The sequence below is a fragment of the Agelaius tricolor genome, unplaced genomic scaffold (genome assembly GCF_023055355.1).
Source record: "Agelaius tricolor isolate 1412-34295 unplaced genomic scaffold, bAgeTri1.0.p SCAF_3, whole genome shotgun sequence".
Lineage (NCBI taxonomy): Eukaryota > Metazoa > Chordata > Aves > Passeriformes > Icteridae > Agelaius > Agelaius tricolor.
The window spans coordinates 52,917,104-52,940,850 of NW_027269263.1; the positions used below are offsets into that span (position 1 = coordinate 52,917,104).

Here is a 23,747-nt window from a genome sequence, read left to right on the forward strand (position 1 = left end):
CTCTTAAAATGTAAAGTTAGGACTCCCAAATTCACTGACCTATGGAGCTAAGAATTGTTAATCTTACTTCTTCTTCTTCTGGGGAAACTGAGGCAGAGAGGTTCAGTGACTTACCCAAGGCCACAGAGGTAGTCACTGTCAGAGCCAGGATTAGAGCTCAGGAGTTTCTGGCTCCCAGTTCCCAAGCTCAGACCACTAGATCATGGCCTCAGGATATATCCAGCTGATCTTCAGTCTAAAAAAAAGTAAATTCTCAAGTATGTTACAAATATGTAACATATATATATATATGTATATTTATATGTGTATACATATATATATATATATTTCTTTTTACCTGAATGTAATGATATGAGTGAAAACACATTGCTCATAAGTCAGTGCTGAAAATCATACCAATATATTTTATCTGAGTTACCTTAATCATACATATATGTATGATAAAGCTCTGCTGAAAAAAATTATGATTTAAATTACAGCCAATACAAATACGTATTGTATTTTTCAGGGTAAGGAACAAATTGCCTTTCCAACCCAGCCAGCATGTCATTTATATTAATGGTGAGGCATTTGTATTAATGATAAGTTGCTCTGTGTGTAAGTAAACTCTATTAAGAAAGTCAGGTCCCTTGGTGGAGCTAGATCCTTAGTAAATTTTACTAGCTAAGCACTGAGCTCCATGTCAGAGTAATTGCACCTTTTATCCACTGTGAGCTCTCTCTTAGCTTCTCCATATTCCTTAATTTCCCACTTCAGCTAATTTAGCAGTAAAATCACAAAGGTTTAAAAGGTTAGCTACCGAGGAACTGGCGCATGAATGTTCTGTTAAGCTCCGTGCATTGAAATCGCATTATGTAGAAGAAGGAATTAATTAAGTAACAATTAGGTAGTGATGGATCATTGGCAACATATCTACACTTGGGTGCTAAAAATTAATTTCCCCTGTAAAAACAATACATTCTGCATCTTCTCATCTATACACAAGCAAGTTTTACACTTGAAATATAAAATGGAAAGGCCCTTCAGAAACCTATTTAAAAAAAAAAGGCATATCTTCTGGCACTATTGAAACTATAAAATATTTTTTAAAATCATGTAGCTTACTTTTCAATAATTAATTGAAAAAGTAATGAGGATAGCAAAGGGGGAAGAAATTTTTAAAGGCAGGAGATTTTTAAGTGACTGTAAGGACACTAGTTATATGAAAGCACTTAGTATGTTAAAATTGCTAACAATTGTGTAGTATTCTCTTGCCATCTTCTTTTGCAAGTTGCCATATTGTTTCCTTGTATTGACAGTCAGCCTCTTAATACACAGATTGGCAGTTAGCCCAGTTGGTCCTCAATTCTAAAAGCCTCTTAGCAGATGAAAAATCTTTGGTTCATTCACACCTTGTAGAAAGAACAACAGGGCAGAAGTGACATCCAGATCCATTTAGAGTATACTTTGAGTCTGATTTTCCTTCGCCTTGCACCTTGTGTAGTCATTTATAGCTTTGCAAAGTGAGCACAAAATGGATATAAAACACTGCTACTCATGTGAGGAGAGAATTCTGATTTGGTTGCATTATTTCCAGAGGTGATCACAAAAAGTGCCAGCCAGTTGAAAAATCTGGCTCTGTATAGAAAGTGTAAACAATTTTGACACAAAATATAAAGTAAAAAGCAGCAGCCCTTTCCAAATATTTTACATAAATTGCACTTTTGTTTTGCAGCACTGGATATGTTCACTTGCTATTTGCTTGGAATTCTCATACAAAGAATACTAAATGCCTAACTCATCTACAGAAAACAAATCCTATCTTTCCTTGCTTTTAAGAACCATATTTAACTATGAGCCCTAAAGTATATTCTCAATTAAAAGGGAGCTCATGCCATCTATAAGATGACATCTATAAGATCTCTACAAGTCCTATCTTCCCACATGCTGCTTCTAAACCCACTACTTAAAAGGTTTCATTTCTACAAAACCTCCTGGAATCAATGTGAAAAGCTGGTATTATCACAACAGCTGGTCTCAGTCCATCAGAGTTCAACACTGTTCTGACTTTAGTATGGGTGACAAATTATTGTCAGCATTGATCAGTGATATCTCTGCTATACAACCTACTATCAGTATGATAACTCAAGACCTACTACCAAAAAATTCTTTAAGATGCAAGCTATATCAGCAGGAAAGGGCTGCTGATATTAGATTTATGAATGTGTTTTAAAAAAATTGACAGTTAAAAAAATGAAGGACCTAATCTAGCTGTTGCTGGAGATGTGGTCAAATATTATTTCTACTTCAGAACAGGATACAGTAACTAATTCTGTATGTCTGGACATTTTTTCCCCATATCATCTTGTGGTCATTTTTCTGGCCCTTCCCAGCCAGACTTTCTTCTTAGTACACTTAAATACCATGATGCCACGATAGTGCATGGCAACTCGTGTGTTGATTAGGAGGAGAAACAGCAGTTACTGCATTAGCAGCTGTTGATCTGAGAATATTGCTAACAGTAAATAATGCCTCTTAGTGTTTCTGTGGGAATTTTTTTCTTTCTTTTAATCACAGTCATGAATTTCATGGAGTCATCTTATGACACAGTTTCCAAATCTACTACCATGGTCCAAAGCTTACTCTTCAACCAAGTAGTTAAAGAACATTTTTTTTTAATTCTTAATATTTTACTAATAATGTATTATAGGCTAGAATTTATTGCAGGGTTTTGCATTTGTATTTCTTCTTCTCCTTTTTTCCCCTCTCCCCCTTCTGCATTCAGAGCTTCTGTAAGCATTCTGAGTTGCTAGTCTGGCTTGACTGGAAAGTACTGTGTGTTTGTTGTGTGTCTGCATGTGTGATACCAACTGTTGAAGACTGCTTGATGTTAGATGAGGGTTTATGCTCAGAGCTGTTCTACAGTCGTCTCTCTGGCAAAATCTTTCCTTACCAATGACAATGATGTATCTGTGTGGGGAGAGTCTGTTTTACAATATTACACTTGCCGTGGTCTTAATTTTACTGATGGGGCATGATTATGATTTCCTTTACATTAATCAAATTCATGAGTCATTCCATTCATGTCAATAGCATTAAAGAGCTATAGAGACAAGTAAGAGTTCAGAATCAGGCTTCTGGTGTTTAATCTAAAAGCATATCTGAATCACTTCATTAAAGACAGAAACTGAAGGATAGATCCTCTGCTTACTTTGCATTACTCAGTCATGCCATTAGCATTAAACATCAAATAAAGAGCTAAAACGACAGCTGGCAATGTGTCACAGTACAAGGGTTTTCCGTTTACCTCAGATACAGAAAATACCCCTGAATTAACAAGATTTAAGACTACATTCCAAGTATGACAAACTTATGGTATTAGATCTCTTTGCCCTTGAATGTTGGCAATAATGTTTAAAAACTTTTTCCTTCCCTTGTTTTTTGTTTGTTTTTTTTAATGCCACTCTTACATAATATGAATGCAAAAGATTTACATAGCTTGAATGCAAAAGATCTAAAGGCAAACTATATTTAAGTAAGACCTGAGAGAGGAGTTAAGTTTTATAGCCCTGTCCATAAGGAATATCATATGGTAAATACAGAAGCATAAAAACTGTGATCACAAGACATAAAATTTGTTTTCTAGGTATCTTATAAAGCATTATCAAATCTCCTTTAAAAAAAATAAGTGAAATAACAATAATTTTCCAAATACAGGCATTCTAAAACAATAAAAGTTTTTATACTGCTGTCTGTCTCCTGCTCAGACAGAGAAATTGTGCAGGGGATGATGGGCATTAATTTAGTCCTCACTGATAAGTACTTTTAAGACTAAATATTCTTGAAATTGCACTTATTTAAATTATACTCAAGCTCCCTGTAAATCTAAAAAAAGATTATAAGGAGGGGAAATAATTTCAAGAAGCCTAGCAAGTTAGCAGAAAATTGCTCTATTATATCTCTTCAGATTTTTCCATTTATTAAGTCAAAGAATTACTGGAATTTGAGAACATTTTCTAGAAATCTGTTTGATACATTATAGGCCCTAGAAACTATTACAGTCATGTATACTGTCAGCTTCACCACAAGCATATGCCCCAAGATACCTAATCAGAGAATTGAGAACTAATACAAACCAGGGCCAAAGCAAGCTGGGAAAAGGGATCTTTTGCTGTATTTTTTGTAGATCTCACTGAAAACCAAAGATCTATCTGAGCAATTTGTTTTTCTAGTAGAGTTGGAATTGCAAAAATATTTTCTTTGGAACTTCCAGAGAAAGCTTTCTTTTCACCCTGTTAGACCACACATTGAGTTTTACCCCCTACACGAACACAGCATAAGTTTGTGTATGTTGAAACAATAAGATACTGTCTTCAGGCTGGATACAAATGTTACTTAAGCAACTGGTGACTTAGAAAACCTTGATATAATATCTACTCTTGGTAACAATGGTTCTTACTCTTAGAAACCATGGGAATCATACATTCTCCTTTGTTATCTTTTCCAGTGTTCTACTTTGTGATAATATTGCTGTGTATTTCAGCATACACACTTGGGCACACAGATTAATTATGAGGCAATAAACTTTACATAAAAGTGCTGAAAAACAATTAAAAATTTCTCTTGTTTTTCAACAAACCGAAGTGAACAAGAAATTGAAGAAATATAGAACAGAGAAGTCACCTACCGTGGTTGTCTTTATCCGTCCTCCTGGTTGTGTACAGGTCCAGCCTGATTTATTGATTAGCAAATCACAGCCTTCTCCTTCTAAACATGGAAGCATTTCACACCACTGTTTTGTTTTGATAATTCGTGCTATGAAACAGAAAAGGAAGAAGAAAAAACAAAACTAAAAACAATTGGCAGGAGAATTCACATTTTACTTATCTCTAAACACTTTCTCATTTGAGTTGTCTATTTGCATTATCGGATAATTCAGCAATGGTTTATGATGTAGACAGCCCTAGGCAGTTTACAAAATTATTTACAACACCTGCTGTGCCAACAAATTTAATTTCAAACTTAAAAACCAACAAAAACCCAAAAGACAGCTTTATTATAAATCAAAAGAAAATAGAAAATAGCTCTTTTTCTAATGTCATGTTCCTTCCAATGAAGGAAACATTGTTGGGGAGGATTAATAATTGGAGACCTACTATCCTAACTAATCATTTTGGTGCCCCACAACCGTGATCCATTGTGTTAGACTCTCTACAAACTGAGCAGATAGTCCTTATCCTGAAGTGCTTACACTGAAAATAGACATGAAGCATCAGGGGAAAGAGAAAAGCTATAATAAACAGAAGGGTCGGTTTAATGACAGCTATTGAGAAATTCTGTGATACTTGCAATGGTGGGGTGTAGTCAAGGGCAGAAACTAGGAACATAAGAAGGACAGGTATTGAATAAAGCCAAGGTTGAGAAACCATGGGGAGGGAGAAAATAAACTGAGGGAAAAGGCAGGACCAAAGAGCCTATTACTACAAGGGAAAAGAAGCCTAGTTAGGAAGTTGTGATACATGTTTTGTGTCTACTCTCAATGCTTGTGTCTCTGGCAAGCCAGTTCTGCAAAATTTCCACAAGGTCATACACAGCATGTAGTCTTGGAACAACAGAGACCTGACTGCAATAAAGTAAAAGCAAAGGAGTTGTGAGGAGAGTTTTTTCCTCAAGGTAAGAAGAGAAGGGGCTTTAATACCCGTAGACCTCTTTCTGGACTATAATACTGCTTCTTTTGAGTTCACCTTTGTAGTATCTGGGTTCCTTCTCATAGAATAGCAAACAATATTACTAATATCTAGTATTCTGTTATTCTTTCTCTCTTCACTGAAGACAATATTGTACAGTGGAATGTTTAGCATACTTTTAACAAAATGCATATAGAGACACTCACACGGTGCCATACACTCATGCTAAACAAGGTAAGGTCTCCCAAACTAACTTTTGCTCAAACTGTAAGGCTTTCAATCTGCAGAAAATGGTCCTGTTCCTCCACAGATCATCTCACCAGTTCTTGGTTGCACTATAGGAAAGCTTCAGCACTTCAATTTATACATAAGTGTCCTAGCATGCAAGGCCAGAACTTGTCCCGCATAGAGGGACACAGATCATGCCTTCCTCCATGTTGATGTGTGACACCAATACACCTAACACACCTTCAGTAATCATAAGCCCAACAAAAAGAGAACTACAGGAGAAGTACTTAATGAAATAAGAGTACAAGAAGCTTATGCTGTACCAAATTAATTTGGGGTCCAAGGAGACTAAAATTAGGCATTTATCCCAGTGGCAGCTGCAGCTTTATGCTCACCTGAACGTGTGATTCAGCCTGACTTCTTCTCTCTGGAGCTACTTAAGAATACAATTCTCAATGCCACTGGATCATGGCAACAAAGAGAAGTGCAATTTAAAGTTTTTAATAAAACCCTTCCTGATATTTTTACACAAAACAACTTGTGTCCTCAGTTCTGGTATAATTGTTGGTAAGCTCTAATAATATAATAAAACCTGATTTCCTTCAGTGGAAGCACAATCTGAAATTCATATTAATATTTTAATTATAAAACCTCTTTAGTACCTAAATGTCTACATAGGAATTTGCACTGTTCATTAGGCAATATATAAATCAATGGTGAAATGATTCATAACTACATTTTTTTTTGAAACAACTCTGCTAGGCTGAGTTGTTTTTGAAACAACGCTGCTGTGTATTATGTTTAGCACATAATACACAGAAATGTGGATTCTACTTGGGCACCAGAGGTACTGCTCTACTGATAACTGGATCATATCAGTTTTTGAGACTAACCCCTCCTTTGTAACAGATAAAAGCCTCATCCTTTCAGTGAAGGCCTGCGTCCAGTTACAGGTTTAATAGAAAAAGCTGACTAAAATGCTAACACCAAATCTGACCTACTTGCATGCATATCTTTCTTAATTCACATATCAAAATGGCTATTTCTATAAATGTTTCAACAATATGAGAAATCACTGAAAGACTGAATAGTAAGCTAAATTCAGAAATATCCACTAGATTGCCTTTACTATCTCAGCTAGGAGGTTTTCCTGGAAATATGACTTGAAGTAATTTTATTTTTAAAAAGTATCTCTGAATTATTCTTTGTGTTTTCTTGGTTGCTATTGATATTATCACAAATCCATGGGGTCCTTGCTCTGATATATTGGCTATATACATAAAATTTGAAACACACCTAGGGCATTTCACAAAATATAAATTCTAAAACATTTCTGTGCTGTGTATAGACCAGCTCACGCATTTAGGCTTGAGAATCAAAACTTCTTTTGTAGGGAAAAGCTAGCTAGCTCACCTGATTTAAAGCTAATCACTATCAAAACTGTGCCTCCTCAGCCTCCACGTCCTCTTCCAATCCTGCTTCCTGCTGAGATCTCCTCCCCATTACTGGTTTTATGTCCCTTTAATTCTGCTTTTCCACCCACCCATTGCTTTGCTTCAGGAGCCTCACCAGCACACAGGCCCTCACTCACAGTGTCACGAGGGAGGCCTGTTCTGCAGGACTACATCTATTTTTGCATTTTCACTTTTCAGTTTGCACATTGTATCACAGTACAAGAGTGAGGCTCAATGTGTAATATAGGAAGGAAGCAAAATGTACAACAATTTTTATCAGCATAATATCAAAGAATTTTCATCAGTAATTGAAACTGAGTTATACTAGTCAAAGCAAAGGAATATAGTGTATTTCCTGAGGCAGTATAGTTGCCTTTTTACTGTGTATATTCACCAGGGGTGTAATTCAGCCCTCTGCAGACAAGAGAGCAAAAAGCCTATCAGCTTCTTCAAATCCACTCTGAGCTCCATTTTGAAGAATTAAATGATGCACAGGCTTTTTTGCAGAGCTTCTGCAAAGAACTGAATTTCAGCTTTAGAATCTGTGCTGACACAACCTTGCATGTCCTAAGAAGGGCTGTGCCTCTTCACTCAAACTGGAGTTAATAGGCACTGACATTGCTCAGCACATGGTAGAATTGCTTTCCTGGGTAGTGCTATTTGAACTGGAGAACAAATGGACTCTATCCAAGGGGCTTTCATGAAAACAGTTTTGAGGCATTGGATGCAAGCAGATGTTGTATCAACACCATGACAAACTACCCACCAATGTGATCTTAACTGTTTTGTCAGACAGAGAAACTTGTAATCCAGTTATTTGTAGAAAAAGTCACCATTCATGATCAGTACAGTCTAATATAATACTGCTCAACTGAGTAGTTTCAGAACACCACAGATTGTTTTCTGCTAAATACTGCAACTAGATAAGCTTTGTCAATAGGCCTCTCACCTGGTTTAAAAATATATTAATATCATAATATTAATATAATATATTCCCTATTGAAATATAATATAATTAATACATATCTATTAATATTATATATATTTACCATAGAAAATCAGGTTTATTTTCTAGATATTCTTTTCTCAGATTCAACCCACACTCAGGGAATTATCAATCTCTGCATCTCTAGTCAATCCTTTAACTGAAAATCATCAACTGTTTGTGACAGCAAAAACTAAGATAAGTCTTGTTCAGAAGCAGTAAATACAAAAACTTACAGCCATCTAAAATACAGTAATTTAAAACACTCAGATTGTTGCAGTTTGTTATCTCTTTTTTTTAATATTGGGGAATGAATTAGGGAAATTAAAGTTAAAATGTACTTTATTTTAACTGAATAGGAATATTGATTGAGACAGCATTTGGACACTGACAGTTATGATTTCAGAATACATTATGCTTCTATGCATAAAAGGTGGTGTACAAAGTGAATATTTGTAATTTTTTCGTGTATTTATTAAGTATAATCAAAACCATGATGCATGAGCCTAAATAATTTTTAAAAAAGTAGCAGAGGAAATACATTGAAGTAGGGACTAGGGAGAATTTTTCCCAAGAAAAACACATTTTGAAACATACTTCTTAAATGAGAACTTAGCTCAACTATACTTTTTCCTGAATGATGTTCTTCTTCACATTATTTTTTATTCAATGGTAATTTTTAGCATTTAATGCAACTTGTAACATATACATTGGAGAAAATATTTCCTCTTTGACTTTCATATATTATTTCACAGTGGTTTTCCTTGAACTTTGAAGAAAGCTGATCAGCATAGTAAATTCCCAAGGTTCAGAAAGGCCTTTGGCTTCATCCCTTTTGAAGTACATAGACAAATACTTGGTGTATTTTGCTAGTCCTAGTAACACTGCATAGGACCATATCTTTTATAATTATTCACCTTCAAATTATCCCAGCTGGTTTCATAATCCCACTCATCTCCTAGCCTTTTTTAAATTTTATCTGATATTTTTCCTTTTTCTATTTTTTTCAACCCTAGCCTTTTTCTCTGACCATTTCCCTCCTCTGCCTGATTCAGTACACATACACTATCTACCTATCCAAGATCCCCAAACATCTTGCAGAACTTCCTATGTTTAGCTAGTTTTATCTATGACTGGTAAATGCTGTTCCTTGCCCCCATTGTGCACAGAGGCTAATCATCTTGACCAAGGTCACACAAGAATTTGTTGCACAGCTGGAAACAAAACCTCTGAATTCTTGGTGATCACTAGACTGGAGACCTTTCTGTGTCCCTTCCTCCTTCAGAGAGACAGTGTACTTTAATACGTATACATAAAGAAATTTAACAACAATAAAAATATGCAAAGCAATATGCTTTCAAAAACATATATCAGTTAAATTGCAGCAGCAGGATAAAGGCCATCTGAAAGACAAACTGAATCACACTACTCTAAGATACTGCAATCATGAACTGTCTTTAGAGCAGCAATTTGACTGTAATAGTGTAAAAGCCCCAAATGTCAATCTATTTTACAACAAGGAAACATCACAAAGCTCAGATACCTTTTACAGCAGTCATTCTGCTTCCTTAAAAAGAATTGAAGCACTGCTAATTCACAAAGAGTTAGATTGACTCAATTATTTATAGGGCATCTAGACCAAAGACTATTTAGTTCTAAGAACAGCAATATAGCAATGTCTAGACACCTATTTTATCATTTAGCTCTTGCTGTCAAGACTGGGAGGGATGCTTTAGCTGAGGTTGAGAAATATATGGGAAACAATGATCTCCTGTGGGCTACAGAGACCAGGCAAATTGAGACCTGGTAACTAGATCATGAGTAAAAGATTGAATGACAGGGCAGAGGCTTCTCCTACAGCTCATCCAATCATAGTTCCACTGAGGGATAAATCTTCTTGCAACCCCTGGGTTGTGAAAATACCATCACTGTTCACCTGTACCCCAAAAAAGAATGACAATCTGGCTTTATCAGGAATTATGCAGATTGCACCTTGTACAACGTGTATTTAGGAGGAGCAGGATAATACCTAGGAGACAATCTCTAAATTATATAGCCATCCATATTATCCCAAACAAAGACTCCTGAAGAGACATCACTGCCAGTTACGAGTGGTCCCTAGGAATTTAGCTGATTTACCTGGTATAAGAAGTTGTTGGGTTAAACTGAGTGAAAGCAGGAAGCTTAGTAAACCACTGATGCAAAAACTACTTGAAAACACTTTTGAAAAAGTAAGACCAAACTTAAACTACTCCATTTAGAAAGGCATTAATGTGTTTGTTCAATTTTATGACTTACTTAATGTTTTTCCGTATCTTCATAAGACTCTGAAATAAATATATAGTGACAGCTTAAAAATAATTATACAAAAAAACCTGAAGTATAATCCAGATTCTAGGAGCACTCTCATGAAATTCAATAGCTCTTATCTTTTTTTCCTTCAAATAGAAGAATTTCCTCATTATGATACCCCAAACAATAAATAAATAAACAGTGAAAAGCCTATGAGACTAAATGCAAAAGAACATGATACCTGTTTGTAGTGTAGAAAGTAGAATGTATTTTTCTGGCCTCTGTCTTTTCAGTTATTGGAAAACTTTAATACTATGTGACTCACTGATATAGTGATAGGTTCCTTACATTAGTCTACATCCAGGTGTTCAAATATTTGTATGACAGAAGCATTATCCTAACACTGAAAGTGTCCTACAAATCAGCTTCACTGTCACCTCATGTCTGTTTCCATTTTAGTTTTCAAGGGCCAGTATTCTTCTAATTGCTCTCATTTGAGATTGTAATACATCTCTGCATTTGTTCTCAACTCCTCAGCCTCTCACTGGCAAATAGTACTCTCACTGGCAAAATTGCTTACTTGGAAAAGTAATGCAGCAAATATAACATGTATTTTCCAACTGCCTACAAAGCAGTCAAACAGAAACAGAAAAAAAAATTATTGTCGTTTAATAAATTTTACAGGGTCACAACAAGCATCCCGACAGTTATAATAAATGATGAATACTGATAAAATTTACATATTGAATTCAATTTAGGGACAATACATGTGCTTCTAGTCTCTTGAAAACTAGCATTTTCTAACTAAACATTAAAATGTGAGTCTTTTGAATAGGCAACCTGGCCTACAACTTTGCCTAGGATTTCAGCATTTGTCTGAATATCCATAGATGTGCATATTCAATGGTTTTCAATCTGTGAATGATCATACTGCTTTGTTGTCTGTGGGTATTTAGCATTTGCTATCTCATAAGAGATGCTAATAGAACACCTACCCTAGAGAAAGCCTTTGTCAGGACTCAGTGTTTTCTGTTTCTGTCCCCTGCTGTTCTGCTCTGCTGTATTCAATTAGTGCGCTGTAAGCAAAGTAAAAATTACTAAAAATCTGATCAGTGATATGCCAGCAAAGAATCCTTCAGAGATCAGGTTTTCATCACATTTCACTTTGCTGCCAGCACATTGAGAACAGCAAATTTCACTGGAGAGGGACAGCAATTTCAGAACCAAAGAAGAGAATATGAAGCTTGCAACAAAGAATAGACAAGGGCTAAAATAGGAAGTAGTGGGAAAACAGATATTAGGAAAAAAAATTAGATGAAAGAGGACAAACTCCAGCTATATGTAGTAGCTACTGAAGCTAATGGGCAAGGTGAAAAACTTGAGGAAGTTGTTCAGTGGAGTCAGTATGACAATGTAGGTAAGTAAAGGCAAAAGACCAGAACATATTGGGTTTTCTTCTCTTAAGTACACCAGTTTCAGTCCTGATGACATGAGCAGGGGACTGCAGTGGAAGACCAGATTCACTATGGTTAAAAGTCAAATGAGAACTGACCCAATCCTCACTGCCATCCCTACATTATGCAGAGAAGGCTGGGCAGCTGTGGAAGAGGAATAAGGACCCTCAGAACTCTTCTAGCTCTGAAACATGTGGACATACAAAAGTAACCACTGAATACACAGTGAAGCAAGAATTTTAAGGAGGCCAACACAATAATAATTAAACTTTCTCTGGGTTACATGGTCAGAGTTCTCACAAAACACTAAACACACACTAAAATTATAGCCAAGAATCAAGGTCCTTCTTGGGACTCCAGCTGTAAACATTCATGTATGCAGCCTTACTGGGTACCATTAATGAACTCTCTACATGCTTAGTAAGGAAAATATAAAAATAAAGAGAAAGAAAAAAAGGAAAAAAGAAAACAAGAAGCGCTCTATATTTGACAATTGCTTTTGCTTGGGCAAAACAATGAGAATCAGAATGTGAGATTTCATGTGCCTGAGGACAGAAATTTGTCAGTCTTTAATCTTTTGACAGCTGTTTCTGGGAATTTTAGTTAATGTTCTTCATGTGAATTCAAAGGACAGGCATTTAGTTGAGTGGTTCTGCTGTGGCCCTCACTGCTTTTAGTACTTTCCAAGTCTGGTGTCAGCATGTGTACTGCTGCTGTGACATGGTGGTGACATTTTATTGTACACTGAAAGAGATAATAATTCAGCTGTTCTCAAGTACAATGGGCTTCCTTTGTCAACAACCAGAGCAGTGGGAAACTCTGCCCTCCTTTTGTCACGTATGTATGAACAGAACATGGAAGCAAATTGAGTTGAAATGAGCTCAAAGACTAGCACAGAAACAGACTAAGAAGTTGAGAACAATTAAAAGTACAAGAAAATGGAACTCAGCAATGAAGCTGAACTTATCTCCTACCCAAAGTGCTTTCCCCCTATTCCACATGACCAGATGCTCTGTTAGAGTAAACTATATGCTTTTTGGGGTAAGCCGGTGACTGTTTGCTTTCATGAAATATTAAAAATAAGCTACAATTGTACTGGGGATTTTGACACAAATCGATGCTTCAAGAATGAAGATTAAGAAAAAAATCTCAATAAAACTAGTGAAACAGGTGAAAACAAAGAAAATGGGAACTATATTTATGGTATCACTTTTCATAATGAGAATACAATTAATATAAGCACTTGTGATTCTTTTGACACTTGTGTCAGTGAGCCAGGAAACTTGCCATAGGGAACTGTGATGTTGAGCATTAGATAGCTGGGAAACTGGCCTTTCCTTATGACTTCTGCTTTCACCAGCCAGTGTTTGACCAAGAGAGGGAAAAGAGTGTTAAAATACAGCAATGCTAGTTTATATAACATGCATTGTATTGATACTGTCCATGGTGAAACCCTGTTACACACGGATCTGCTATATCTCAGCTGCACAGTCAATCACACATCTTATCAGACAACAGTTTGATATTATGGCTGTGAAGAATGATTTTTCACCGACAGGTTAGGTCATGTGAATTTTTTTAAGGTGGCTTTTCATCTGTACAAAAATATTACTGTTCCTTACCCCAAAATTTTATGCTCTTATACAATTTTCCTAATTTTGTACTTTATTTGGCAACTGTCTCATTATTTAGTCAAGATTTCTCTGTAAAGCTTCTCTCAGTATTTTGTAAGAATAAAAAATAAAATAAAAATGAATACCTTCTCATTAGGTTCCTATTTTAATTTACAATGCACATAAAATTGGGAGACAGGTACCTTAAAAAGACAATGCATCTCTAAAACTCAGCAAATGCATGGACATTTTGACTTCGTGTAATTAATGGAACAAAAAATGGATTTTCAAAGATCCTCTTGATTCTACTACATGAAAATTATTAACACTACAGTTCATAAGGAGTTATATAACAGAAATAGTCACTGATTAGAAGGAATAGTCTTCCTTGACTTAAGAGGCAATATTTGATGTATCGGAACACATCTGGCAAATCTATGAACAGCCACATGTTTCTTGATATTGCTATCTTTTTCACCATCAGAAAACCTAACTTTAAATTTTCAAAATTATTTCTGTTAAATCAGATTAGAAGGACTGGCCACAAGGTGAAAAGGGAAAATGCTGCCTCTCTCCTAGGGCAGGCAATGCATCTGCTCCCATGCTACAGCCACTCTTTGCAAGCAGGAGGCCCGTCCCTGTCAAAAGCTGAACGGTGGAGGCTGGTTGGGCCAAAGGACACAGTAATAGCACAGAAAATCTACTCTGACTTACTTACCTAACCATGAATTCTTAAAATTAGGGCCTGTAAGTATTTGTGGTTCTGCAGCAACCACACCAATTGTTAAAAATCAGACCACCAGGCACAAAGCAGTTGATCAGGTCAGGACATTGAGAGTTAAAACTACTTTTCTGCATTGTACTTCTTTACAAGGAAATATGATAGAGTCATATATTTTAGGGACAGAAACAACAAGTTTTTTGAAGGCCATAAAATTTAATCCAGCAAGTTCTATAAAAATTTCAACAATTTCTTGTTGACATAAAACATAACTTTTAGAAAGACATCCAGTGCTAACTTTCAGAGAATGCTCACATTTCTAAAAACTCTTAAGGCAGCTTATACAATTCAATGGCAAAGGCAAAACTTCTCAGTTCTATAAATTTCAGTATTATTCCTATAGGACTCATTTAACTCTCATAGGGTTATACTCGTCTTCCTTTACCAAACTCCAAATGATTGAGTAGTCTTCTGTCAGCTATAGTAAAGTCACATCTCTAACAAAACACTCTGTGTTTCTGAACGTCAATAATGCAAATTTTAAATCTCCTGCTTTTGCTTTTTTTTTTTTTAAACATTCAAAAGTATCTTAAGGAAAATAAAACAAATTAAGCATCAACACTGGACAAACAGCCACAAACAGGAGATAATAACCCACAAAATTAACTGGAATAGAAGCAAGTTAGAATACTCCATCTGCAGGAATGTAATTGTTTTCTTTTAACAGTAACTGTCTGAAAAAGAGCTTTCTCAAGTGACTCTTACTTTGTAAGAGCAATGGGGAAACCTCATTAGAAATATCTACAAATTGTAACACTGCAAACAGTACAAGTTCACAGTCCTGACTCAGGCAAAACCTACAATGGCTTTCTTGAGAGTTCTTCTGAATAAAGCACTGCTTGACTGAGTCTGCAGCTTGGAAATAGCCCCTTGCAGATTAAGAAATAACAACTGCTAGTTCTCTATGCTTCTCTTAAGTACAATACTGAACTATTTAAGTGTTCATTTAGACTCAACATTAAACATACAAAAAAAATATCTTCAAGAAATCCCCCCAGGGAAGCTCAACTTTTTTTTTTTTTTAAATATATTTTCACACAGCAAAATGGCCCTTTAAATTATCCCAGTATGCCTAATTATGATATTAAGCATGTATGCATGTATTTATGCATCTACAATATCAAGAATAAGAGCTGCTGTTACTACATCACTGCAGTGTTTTACTCTGGTCAGCAGGATACCCTGTTCAACCACTTTAGTTAGATTGGAATAATAGAATACTTTGTATTAAAGTGTAGAATAATGTTCACACTTTCTCCTGTGGAACTGAAAAAAAAACTTTCATAATTCCATAAGTGTAGAGCCGATTTACACTTGTTAAAAATTCCTTTATGTTCAAGAATGGAAGTATGTATATATTAGAATATGATAGTTTTCTTCCTTATAATATTAGTAAACATAAAATTATTCAGCTATCTTATGCCATTATCAGCATTTTGTGTATTCTAAAGTAATCTTCCAATTCCTAAATATTGGCTAGTGAGAAGGCAGATATTTTTAGCTGCCTGTTACAAAGATTTCTCAGCTTATCAACTTAGAAATATTCACCAGATATACAAAATCTGGGAGAATAATTTCATGAAAACAGATACATAGTCTGATAGTATGGAGACTTGCAATTTCTACCATGTGCACAAGCAGGCACCTCAGTTTTCTGAAAATCAGCCTCAGAGCACATGTGACAGAGGTATGTATAACACACACAGATTTAAATTTGTTAGCAAATTGTTCAGCAGCTTTGCTGTAATATGAATGATGGGGGTTTTTGTGGGTTTTGTTGTTTTTTGAGTTTTTTTTAAACAAAATTGTAGTGGATGATACAGCTTCAATGCCCTGTTTATTACATGTATGGTCTTGACTACTTGAATCTGTGCAATCCATTCAAAAACAGACTGCAAAATGCCAAAGACTTTCATTCACTTCCAGCCCTGCTCAAGTTTTCTTTGAGGCAGTGCTCATCTGAGTCATTGCCTGTTTCTTGCTTACAAAACATTCATATTCAAAGCACCATTAGCACAATAGCAATTAACAAAGAGCCTTTTATGCCAACGTGCTACAACTTCATCTCACACACCCTTTACAGGAAAAAGGTCTTTTCTCCTCTTTCCAGTGTCAGTGAAGCACTCATGCCATGTGAAAAGAATGCTCCCTTTCAGTGCAGAGGGGACATGGCTGTGCCTTATGTGAATTTACGTACAACTGAGGGGAAGACAAGGTGACCTAAAAGATCTTTCTCATTTCTAACCTCTATGAAAGTTCATGGTATTGGGAATTGCATATTAACAAATAGATACAGATTTTGTGTGGAAATGGCACAGTGCTTCCACAGGTTGTTTTTTCTTAATTTTTATCTGCTGTAAAGGATAGGAAAAGCACTTTTAGGTTTGTCATAAGTATGATCAACAAGAACTAGAAAGGACAGTAATTAGCCTTGAGCCATTCACAGCAGTCATTCCCAAAATATTGCTAACACTGAGCAGTAAATGGGAAGCAGGAAGAATCTGCAGTTATATCACGTTAGGAATAGGTGGGGTTTATTGCCAATACTATATCAAGTTGCCACACTGGCACTAAGACAAACACTGAGGTTTCCCATGAAGTAAGACTGTTTCTTTATGGAATGCTGTAGATGCAATGATTATATTAATTAGAGAAGAACAAGAGAAAGTGGAAATGTTTTATAATTCCTCCTAAAAATAATTTATAGGCAATTTCACAAGACAAAAGAGTGAGTAGCACAGGGTTGGCCAGAAAAACAGAGATGACAAACACATTTGCAATAATGGCATATAGGCAATATAAAAGTATTTTACAGTAATGTAAAGATAGATATGAGAATCTAACTTCTAACTGCCCCAAAACATCTTCAATATCAGTCACAATATTTCCCATACCTGAACTACACAACCCTGTGACATGTTAATAAACTCAATCATTCAGGAACAGCTGTAACATTGTCCAGAATGTGTTACCCTGAGTTCCCACTAGCACAACACACACTCATAAAACAAGAAACAAAAAAGAAACGACCCCTCAAAGGCTCTTGTGTGCCTTTATTTCACACTGAATAAGCAGGCACAGTAGAGCCTGCTGCTAAGCTTTTCCTTACCAGTTGGTCAAAACATGGATAGACTCTTGGTTACAGCTCCTAATGTGTTGATCAACTGACCCAGAATAACAAAGGCTAAGGGTAAGCAACACAGAAATTACTATACTGGATCAGACCTGAATCAGTCTAGTCTAACATCCTGCCTCTGCAAGTAGCCAGAGCAATGTGTAAGAACCCAGCACCAGCCAGCTGCCCCTATTTCTGTATGTTCTAGCAAGAACTGTTCTAAGAAATAACTTAATACACCCAGATTTGTTTCTCAATTACTGCTTTGCAAGCTGTTGATTGAGGGACAAAGGGTGGAAATTGTACATCTCAGAGGAACAATTAACTTTGTACTTGATTCCCTGAGGTGTACGGTAAACCATAATGCCATAAATTAATCCAAGGAGAATTTACCATAATATATCTAAATGGATAGCATTAAAAATGTTCATACAGTTGTGTTTGAAAGTGCCTCTTGTTTTTTGTTTCTTATTTTTTTAAGGATTTTTCATTGCCAGTTTGAGGAAAAAAAAGCACTATAATTTTTTTCCATTAAAATACAGAAAGCACTGCATATGCACCACACATTAATCACAGATAAATTAAGGACAGAGAAAAACAAATATGATAAATCACACATCCTTTTGCCTGGGATATAAAATACAGCATCAGGCCTCTATACCTCATTAACTGCTGTATTTGCCATTAACACTTCACAAAAATGTGTGAACATATAGCTTCATCATGAAGCTGTTAAAAAAGAAAACTGTCTAATTTTTTCCGCTTCATCTTCCCCTACACATTAGATGAAAATCATCCATACTGCATACATTTCCTGGCTTAAAATATAAAAATTCCCTTCACAATGGAATCTGCAAGGTATTCCATTCACTGTAATACCTACAGCACATTATTTCACCTCAACCCCCATACAAAATCTTTCCTAAATAAGCTTGACTTTCTAATACACTGTTCTGTTCCATTCAGCTTTTTACACAGCAATCAGCTGTGCTGGACCCAAGAGCCTCATATTTATCATGTGCACTCTCACTCTGAGGACAAGTATATGAGGTAAATGTTTTGTCCAACATTTTGTTGCTTCTCTTTTTCTTAATGTGAATATATATATATATATATATATATATATATATATATATATATATTTAAGTTAGGGAAAACAAGTCAATAAAACAAATCCTGGATGTAGAGTGGAAAGTGCTGAATCTTATCCTTAGCTCTTTGAAAACTTTATTTCAGTTGAAGTTAGGCCATAGACTGCTTTCCTTAGTACAGCCACATGTCAAAGGATGCTGCTGAATTCACTCTCATTCCTGCCCTCTCTTGTCAATAAATACATGTTTAATTATATTAACTTCAAGACACTTTAAACATTTATCCTCTCTTCCATAGCAGCTCTCAAAATAATTCTAAATTTAAGAAATCACATTCATTTCCTGAAGTTCCTAAATATAACCCATGTTTCAGATATCTGAAAGACTATTCTATTTAAATTCATTGCTTCAGGAGAAAGATGACAACTGCTTTCATCAGGCTCTCTGGCACCTACCCTTAATACTGGACAATTTTAAACACAAACATACATTTATTATAAAGCAAAGTGTTATATTTGGAATATGAAAAGTGAATATTAAGAGAATTCTGAATTCTAATATCCAGCTTCACAGTCGATGCTACTCCAGTATCTTACCCACTTGGGGTGCTAGTGGTCTACCTTATTATTTAACAGAGAGGAACTTACTGGAGTTAAGGAAGTCTCTCTGTTAATTTTTTTCTGATTCTAAAGATTAAAATCTTTAAAAATGAGGAATTGTTTCTGCTTAGCAGAATCTCTGGTAATCACACTCATACCCTTTAGTACACTCTTTCAGTCTTACTGCTATAGTTTCATATAATTTTTTTGCAGTTCATACATAGATCATGACAAATATTCACACATGCCAGTCAGTAAATTAGCAGTATATTTATCCTAAGAAATGTGTAGCCTCTACCTTATCCCAACAAGCTTGATAGGGACAATACACATTAAATTAATTATAAGCAGTTTAGAACACCTCACAAGCCTGTACTCCTTCCTTCACCTTTTGTGAACATGAAGAGCTCCTGCTTGTACAGCTTTTTGTGAAGCTGGAGTCGAACTGAGAACCTCCTCTAGGTACTCTGACTATACTGGCTACTTCACTCAGTTCCATTCAAGTTATCGCGTAAAATATAAATAAGATTTAACATCTTCTGGTGATGCAGGCACTAGCAAACAAATCAGCTGGTTTGTCTTTCAGGGATGTATGTTGCCAAAAACACATTTCATTGGAAGATTTTTTTCAAAGGCTTCAGGATTATGCTTCAGTCAAAAATGGTTAAACTAGCTTGGCCTTAACTCATACAGTCAACAACATAAGTAACCTGTCATTATAAAACTGACTCATTAAAACAATGGGCCAGGAGTAACCTTGGAAAAGAATTTTGAAATATTGTTAAAATAATGTAAAGAGAAATGTCTCGATATAGGAATGGATAAAAATAAACCCTGGTTAGGAAAAATGCATATTTTTACCAACTCTGATTTAAATCAAAGGCTTGCCAGAAATACAATTCTCAATTACTATCTCACAGTAAGAATCACTGAAGTTTAATTCCAAAGTTTCCAACAAGAGTTTTTAAGATCTCTGCTTTTATATCCCTTTTTATTTCTTTTAGCAAGTTACTAGAGCATGATGTAAATTAGATAGCTATTATTACCAATATAAAGAGAATTTGTGTCTTTTTTTTAAGTGGTCTAAACCAAAATAATACCACCAAACAAAATAAATCAATTTACATTAATACTAAATGTAGAACTGCTTCTGTTTATTAAGTGTTGAGATTTTTTATTGAGATTTTATGTTTATAAATGCATGTGAGCATATCTTACAACTGACAAAATTGTAGTTGCTGTTGGAAACAAGAAAATTCAAAATCTACGTTACTTGAGAGAAAATTAAAGCCTGTACTTCACATCTTAGCTGCAACAGTTGTTCCTAATACAGCAAATAAAAGCAAGAATCAGCTTCATGCAAAACTGTAAATTATCTCAATCATTTTAATGTGTGAACCTAACTAGGCTAAGAATGAATAAATTTATATTTCCAAATACATACACACACACACACATATATATATATATATATATATGTACATATTTGGAAATATAAAAGCAATACAATTTGAGAAAAAAAATCTAAAACTGGAAGACACAAGTGTTGTTAATTTATTTTAAGGATGGCAGATTGTAAGACGAGCAAGAATCATTGCAATTCTATATTCTGACCTCCTGTACAATGTTACCCAAAGGAATTCTCTGCATTCATCACTCTATTCACCAGAGCTAGCAGTAGCTCTCATAGAACTAGAGAACTGTTTTGGAAAACAGAAAATCCTGAGTTTAAAATTTTCAAACTGCAACTTCAGTGACATGTCCCAAAGTACAATGGCAACTGTGAATAGAAAAAAATATTGTGCTTGTTCTGCATTTTTTAAAGTCAAAGTTACAACATTGGTGCCTTAAAGTCTGTACTCCAGAGTTAGGGATGGAAGAGGCCTCCAGAGATTTCTAATTCTCCTAACTTTTAACCATTGTCTTGATTAGCACAAACTTCATACAGTAAAGCATGTTATTTTCACTATCACCAAGACTGCTCTCTGAACTCTTTTAAATTTTTCAATACCTTTATTGAGTTGTGCACATATAAGAACTGAGCATACTAATATATTGAAATCTGCCCAATGTCTTGAAAGTTCAACAATGGATTTTCCTATATTCACCTGAGCTTTTCCAGACTTTTGTCTCTAAGATATTCACCTTTATGAGCATTTTTCTTCTTCCAAATCTTTTATTGCAGCATATATACTGGATCTGGCTGGGCTGGAGGTAGTTTTCTTCATAGCAGCTGGCATGGTACTTTAGACTTGTTATGACAAATGTCTTGGTAACACACTGATGGTTTAGTTATTCCTGAGCAGTGCTGCAAAGCCCCAAGGCTTCCTCTGCTTTTCATTCTGCCCTCCCCAAAGAAAGCAGGCTGGGGATGGACAAGAGCTGTGAGGGGACACCCTTCTAGCACAGCATATTCTATGATTCTGTGATTCTAACAGCTAATCCAAACTGACCAAATGGATATTGCATGTCATGCAATGTCACTCCTGTCAATAAAAAACATGGAGTAGTTTTTCCAAGGTAGACACGCTGGCTTGGCATTGGTTTGTTTGGGGGAGGCAGTATGCAACTGTGCAACTGCCTCACCCTCTTGCTATCACTTTAACAGTCTTAATATTGACTCTCAGTATTTTCTTTTTTTTCTTTTTTCTTTTTTTTACTTTTGCTCTTCTCTCCCTTATTCTGTTGCAGGGACTGGGAGTGGGGGGTCAGTAAGCAAGCAGATAGGTGGGTGCTTAAGTTACATAAATGTAAGTGACCTTACATTTTCTCCCAAGTTAAGAACAAAGATTAGGCACTACAGATTAAAAGATCCACTAAAAAATACAGCTGTTTGATGTGACACTCTATTTACATTTACTTATTATTTCTATTAACCCAATACAGCCTAGTAAAAGATACAGTTCACATGGTTACACATTTTATACCACTGGACAATGACCCTGAAGCTTTAGTGGATAATTCCCAGTCTTGGCCTTTGGAACATTCGGAAAAAAAAATGATCTTGTGTAGTCTTTACAGTAATTTATGCTGTCTACTTTCTAGAGCAGTTTATGGTCAGAAGTGACTTAGAGCTGCTTGAGGTCGTGAAGGCATAATCCTCCAGTGAAATGCAGCAGATCCCACACAACTTTCTTTCCATATCATTCTTCCATCTCATTATGACTTCACATATGGTTTATCTTTTCGGGGGCAAAATGTAGTAAAAACCTTACTTGTAAGAACCCAACACAGCACGATACTGCACAGGAAAAACACTCCATGTGCAGCCACAATTAGAGCCACAAGCTATAAGAAGTGCCCATGATGATCACTAAGAATAGAGCAACCTCACACCTTCCAGCACTTAGGTTCTACAAATGCTTCGCTTAGCTTCTATAAATGCTAGTCTTGGGCTCTTGCCCTGACATTGTAGGTTGAGAACTGAAATGGGGGTTTCCCAGGCAACTCAAATCTGTCTAGCAACCACCCATGTAAGCACTCATTACAAGGTCATGGCAGTGTGTTTGCTATTTCCCATGGCATCATCTTGTTCCTTGGCAGCTACAGAAGACAGATGCACACGGTGCCTGCTCAACCTTGGCTCCTGGTGCCAGCAACCAGAAGCCAGCTGGACCTGCAATCTGACTTTTGACAGCCAGAAGCACTGTCCAATGCTGATACAACACCCAGCAGAGAAAAGTGAACAGAAAAGGTCCCTATTTGGTCCATACATTAGATGCCTATGGACCCAGTGCCTGGTGCTGCCTGGTCCTGGCGCTTGTCTGGGTCTGCCAGCAGACAAGGTAAACTAAGCACAAATCAGATATCCACAGAGGCATGTCAGGGAGAGCTTGATGTATTCAGGGGATCCAGGGGAGGGGAAAGTTCTGGAAAGACTGTGTTGAACTGGCAGCAATGGCATTTGGGACATCTGTCACTCTTAAAAGCTTTCCTTTGCAGAATGCAGTGACTGGGGTCACCTTAAGGGCTTGCAGTAGGAATGTAAATAGCTACTTTAGCACGAAGTGCCACCACAGGGGTTACATAAAGTTATCTAACACAGCAGGATGGGTAAAGCCATTAGAACTACTGTAGCCATTGATGCTTTTTTTACCTCCTTTTAGTTTGTGAATCATTCACAAACACCAAAAGTGACCTTACATTTTCTCCCAAGTTAAGAACAAAGATTAGGCACGACAGATTAAAAGATCCACTAAAAAATACAGCTGTTTGATATGACACTCTATTTACATTTACTTACTGATCTGCTAATTAATGACTCTTTTCACATATTATGAGGCATGGTTATTTTTAATTGTACATTGTTCTTCCTTGCTTCCAATTTTTATGTCCATTGAGGAAGCACGTTATATTAACACTAGTACCATTATTACATAAAAATGCAATTGCTTTGGAAAAAAAAAACTAGTCTACTAGCTGAAAATATGCAATTTAAACTAGCCCAAAAGATCTGCAAATTTAACTCA

At 35.9% G+C, this 23,747-nt stretch overlaps 1 protein-coding gene across 16 annotated transcripts in view; it reads right to left on the reverse strand.

The window, feature by feature from the left end:
• The window catches only part of TAFA5 (TAFA chemokine like family member 5), a 502,678-nt gene that overhangs the window by 174,820 nt on the left and 304,111 nt on the right, over positions 1–23,747 (reverse strand). For 13 of the 16 annotated variants that reach the window (XR_011678679.1, XR_011678685.1, XR_011678684.1 and 10 more), the window contains one exon: positions 4,667–4,794. Coding sequence is in view for 9 of the 16 variants with exons in the window: in XM_071423849.1 (XP_071279950.1) it covers positions 4,667–4,794 (128 nt within the window). In the remaining 7 variants the exon portion in view is untranslated. Of the gene's footprint in view, positions 1–114; positions 236–4,666; positions 4,795–23,747 lie in introns of all 16 variants that reach the window. The other 3 variants (XR_011678683.1, XR_011678682.1, XR_011678681.1) reach the window with 1 other exon arrangement.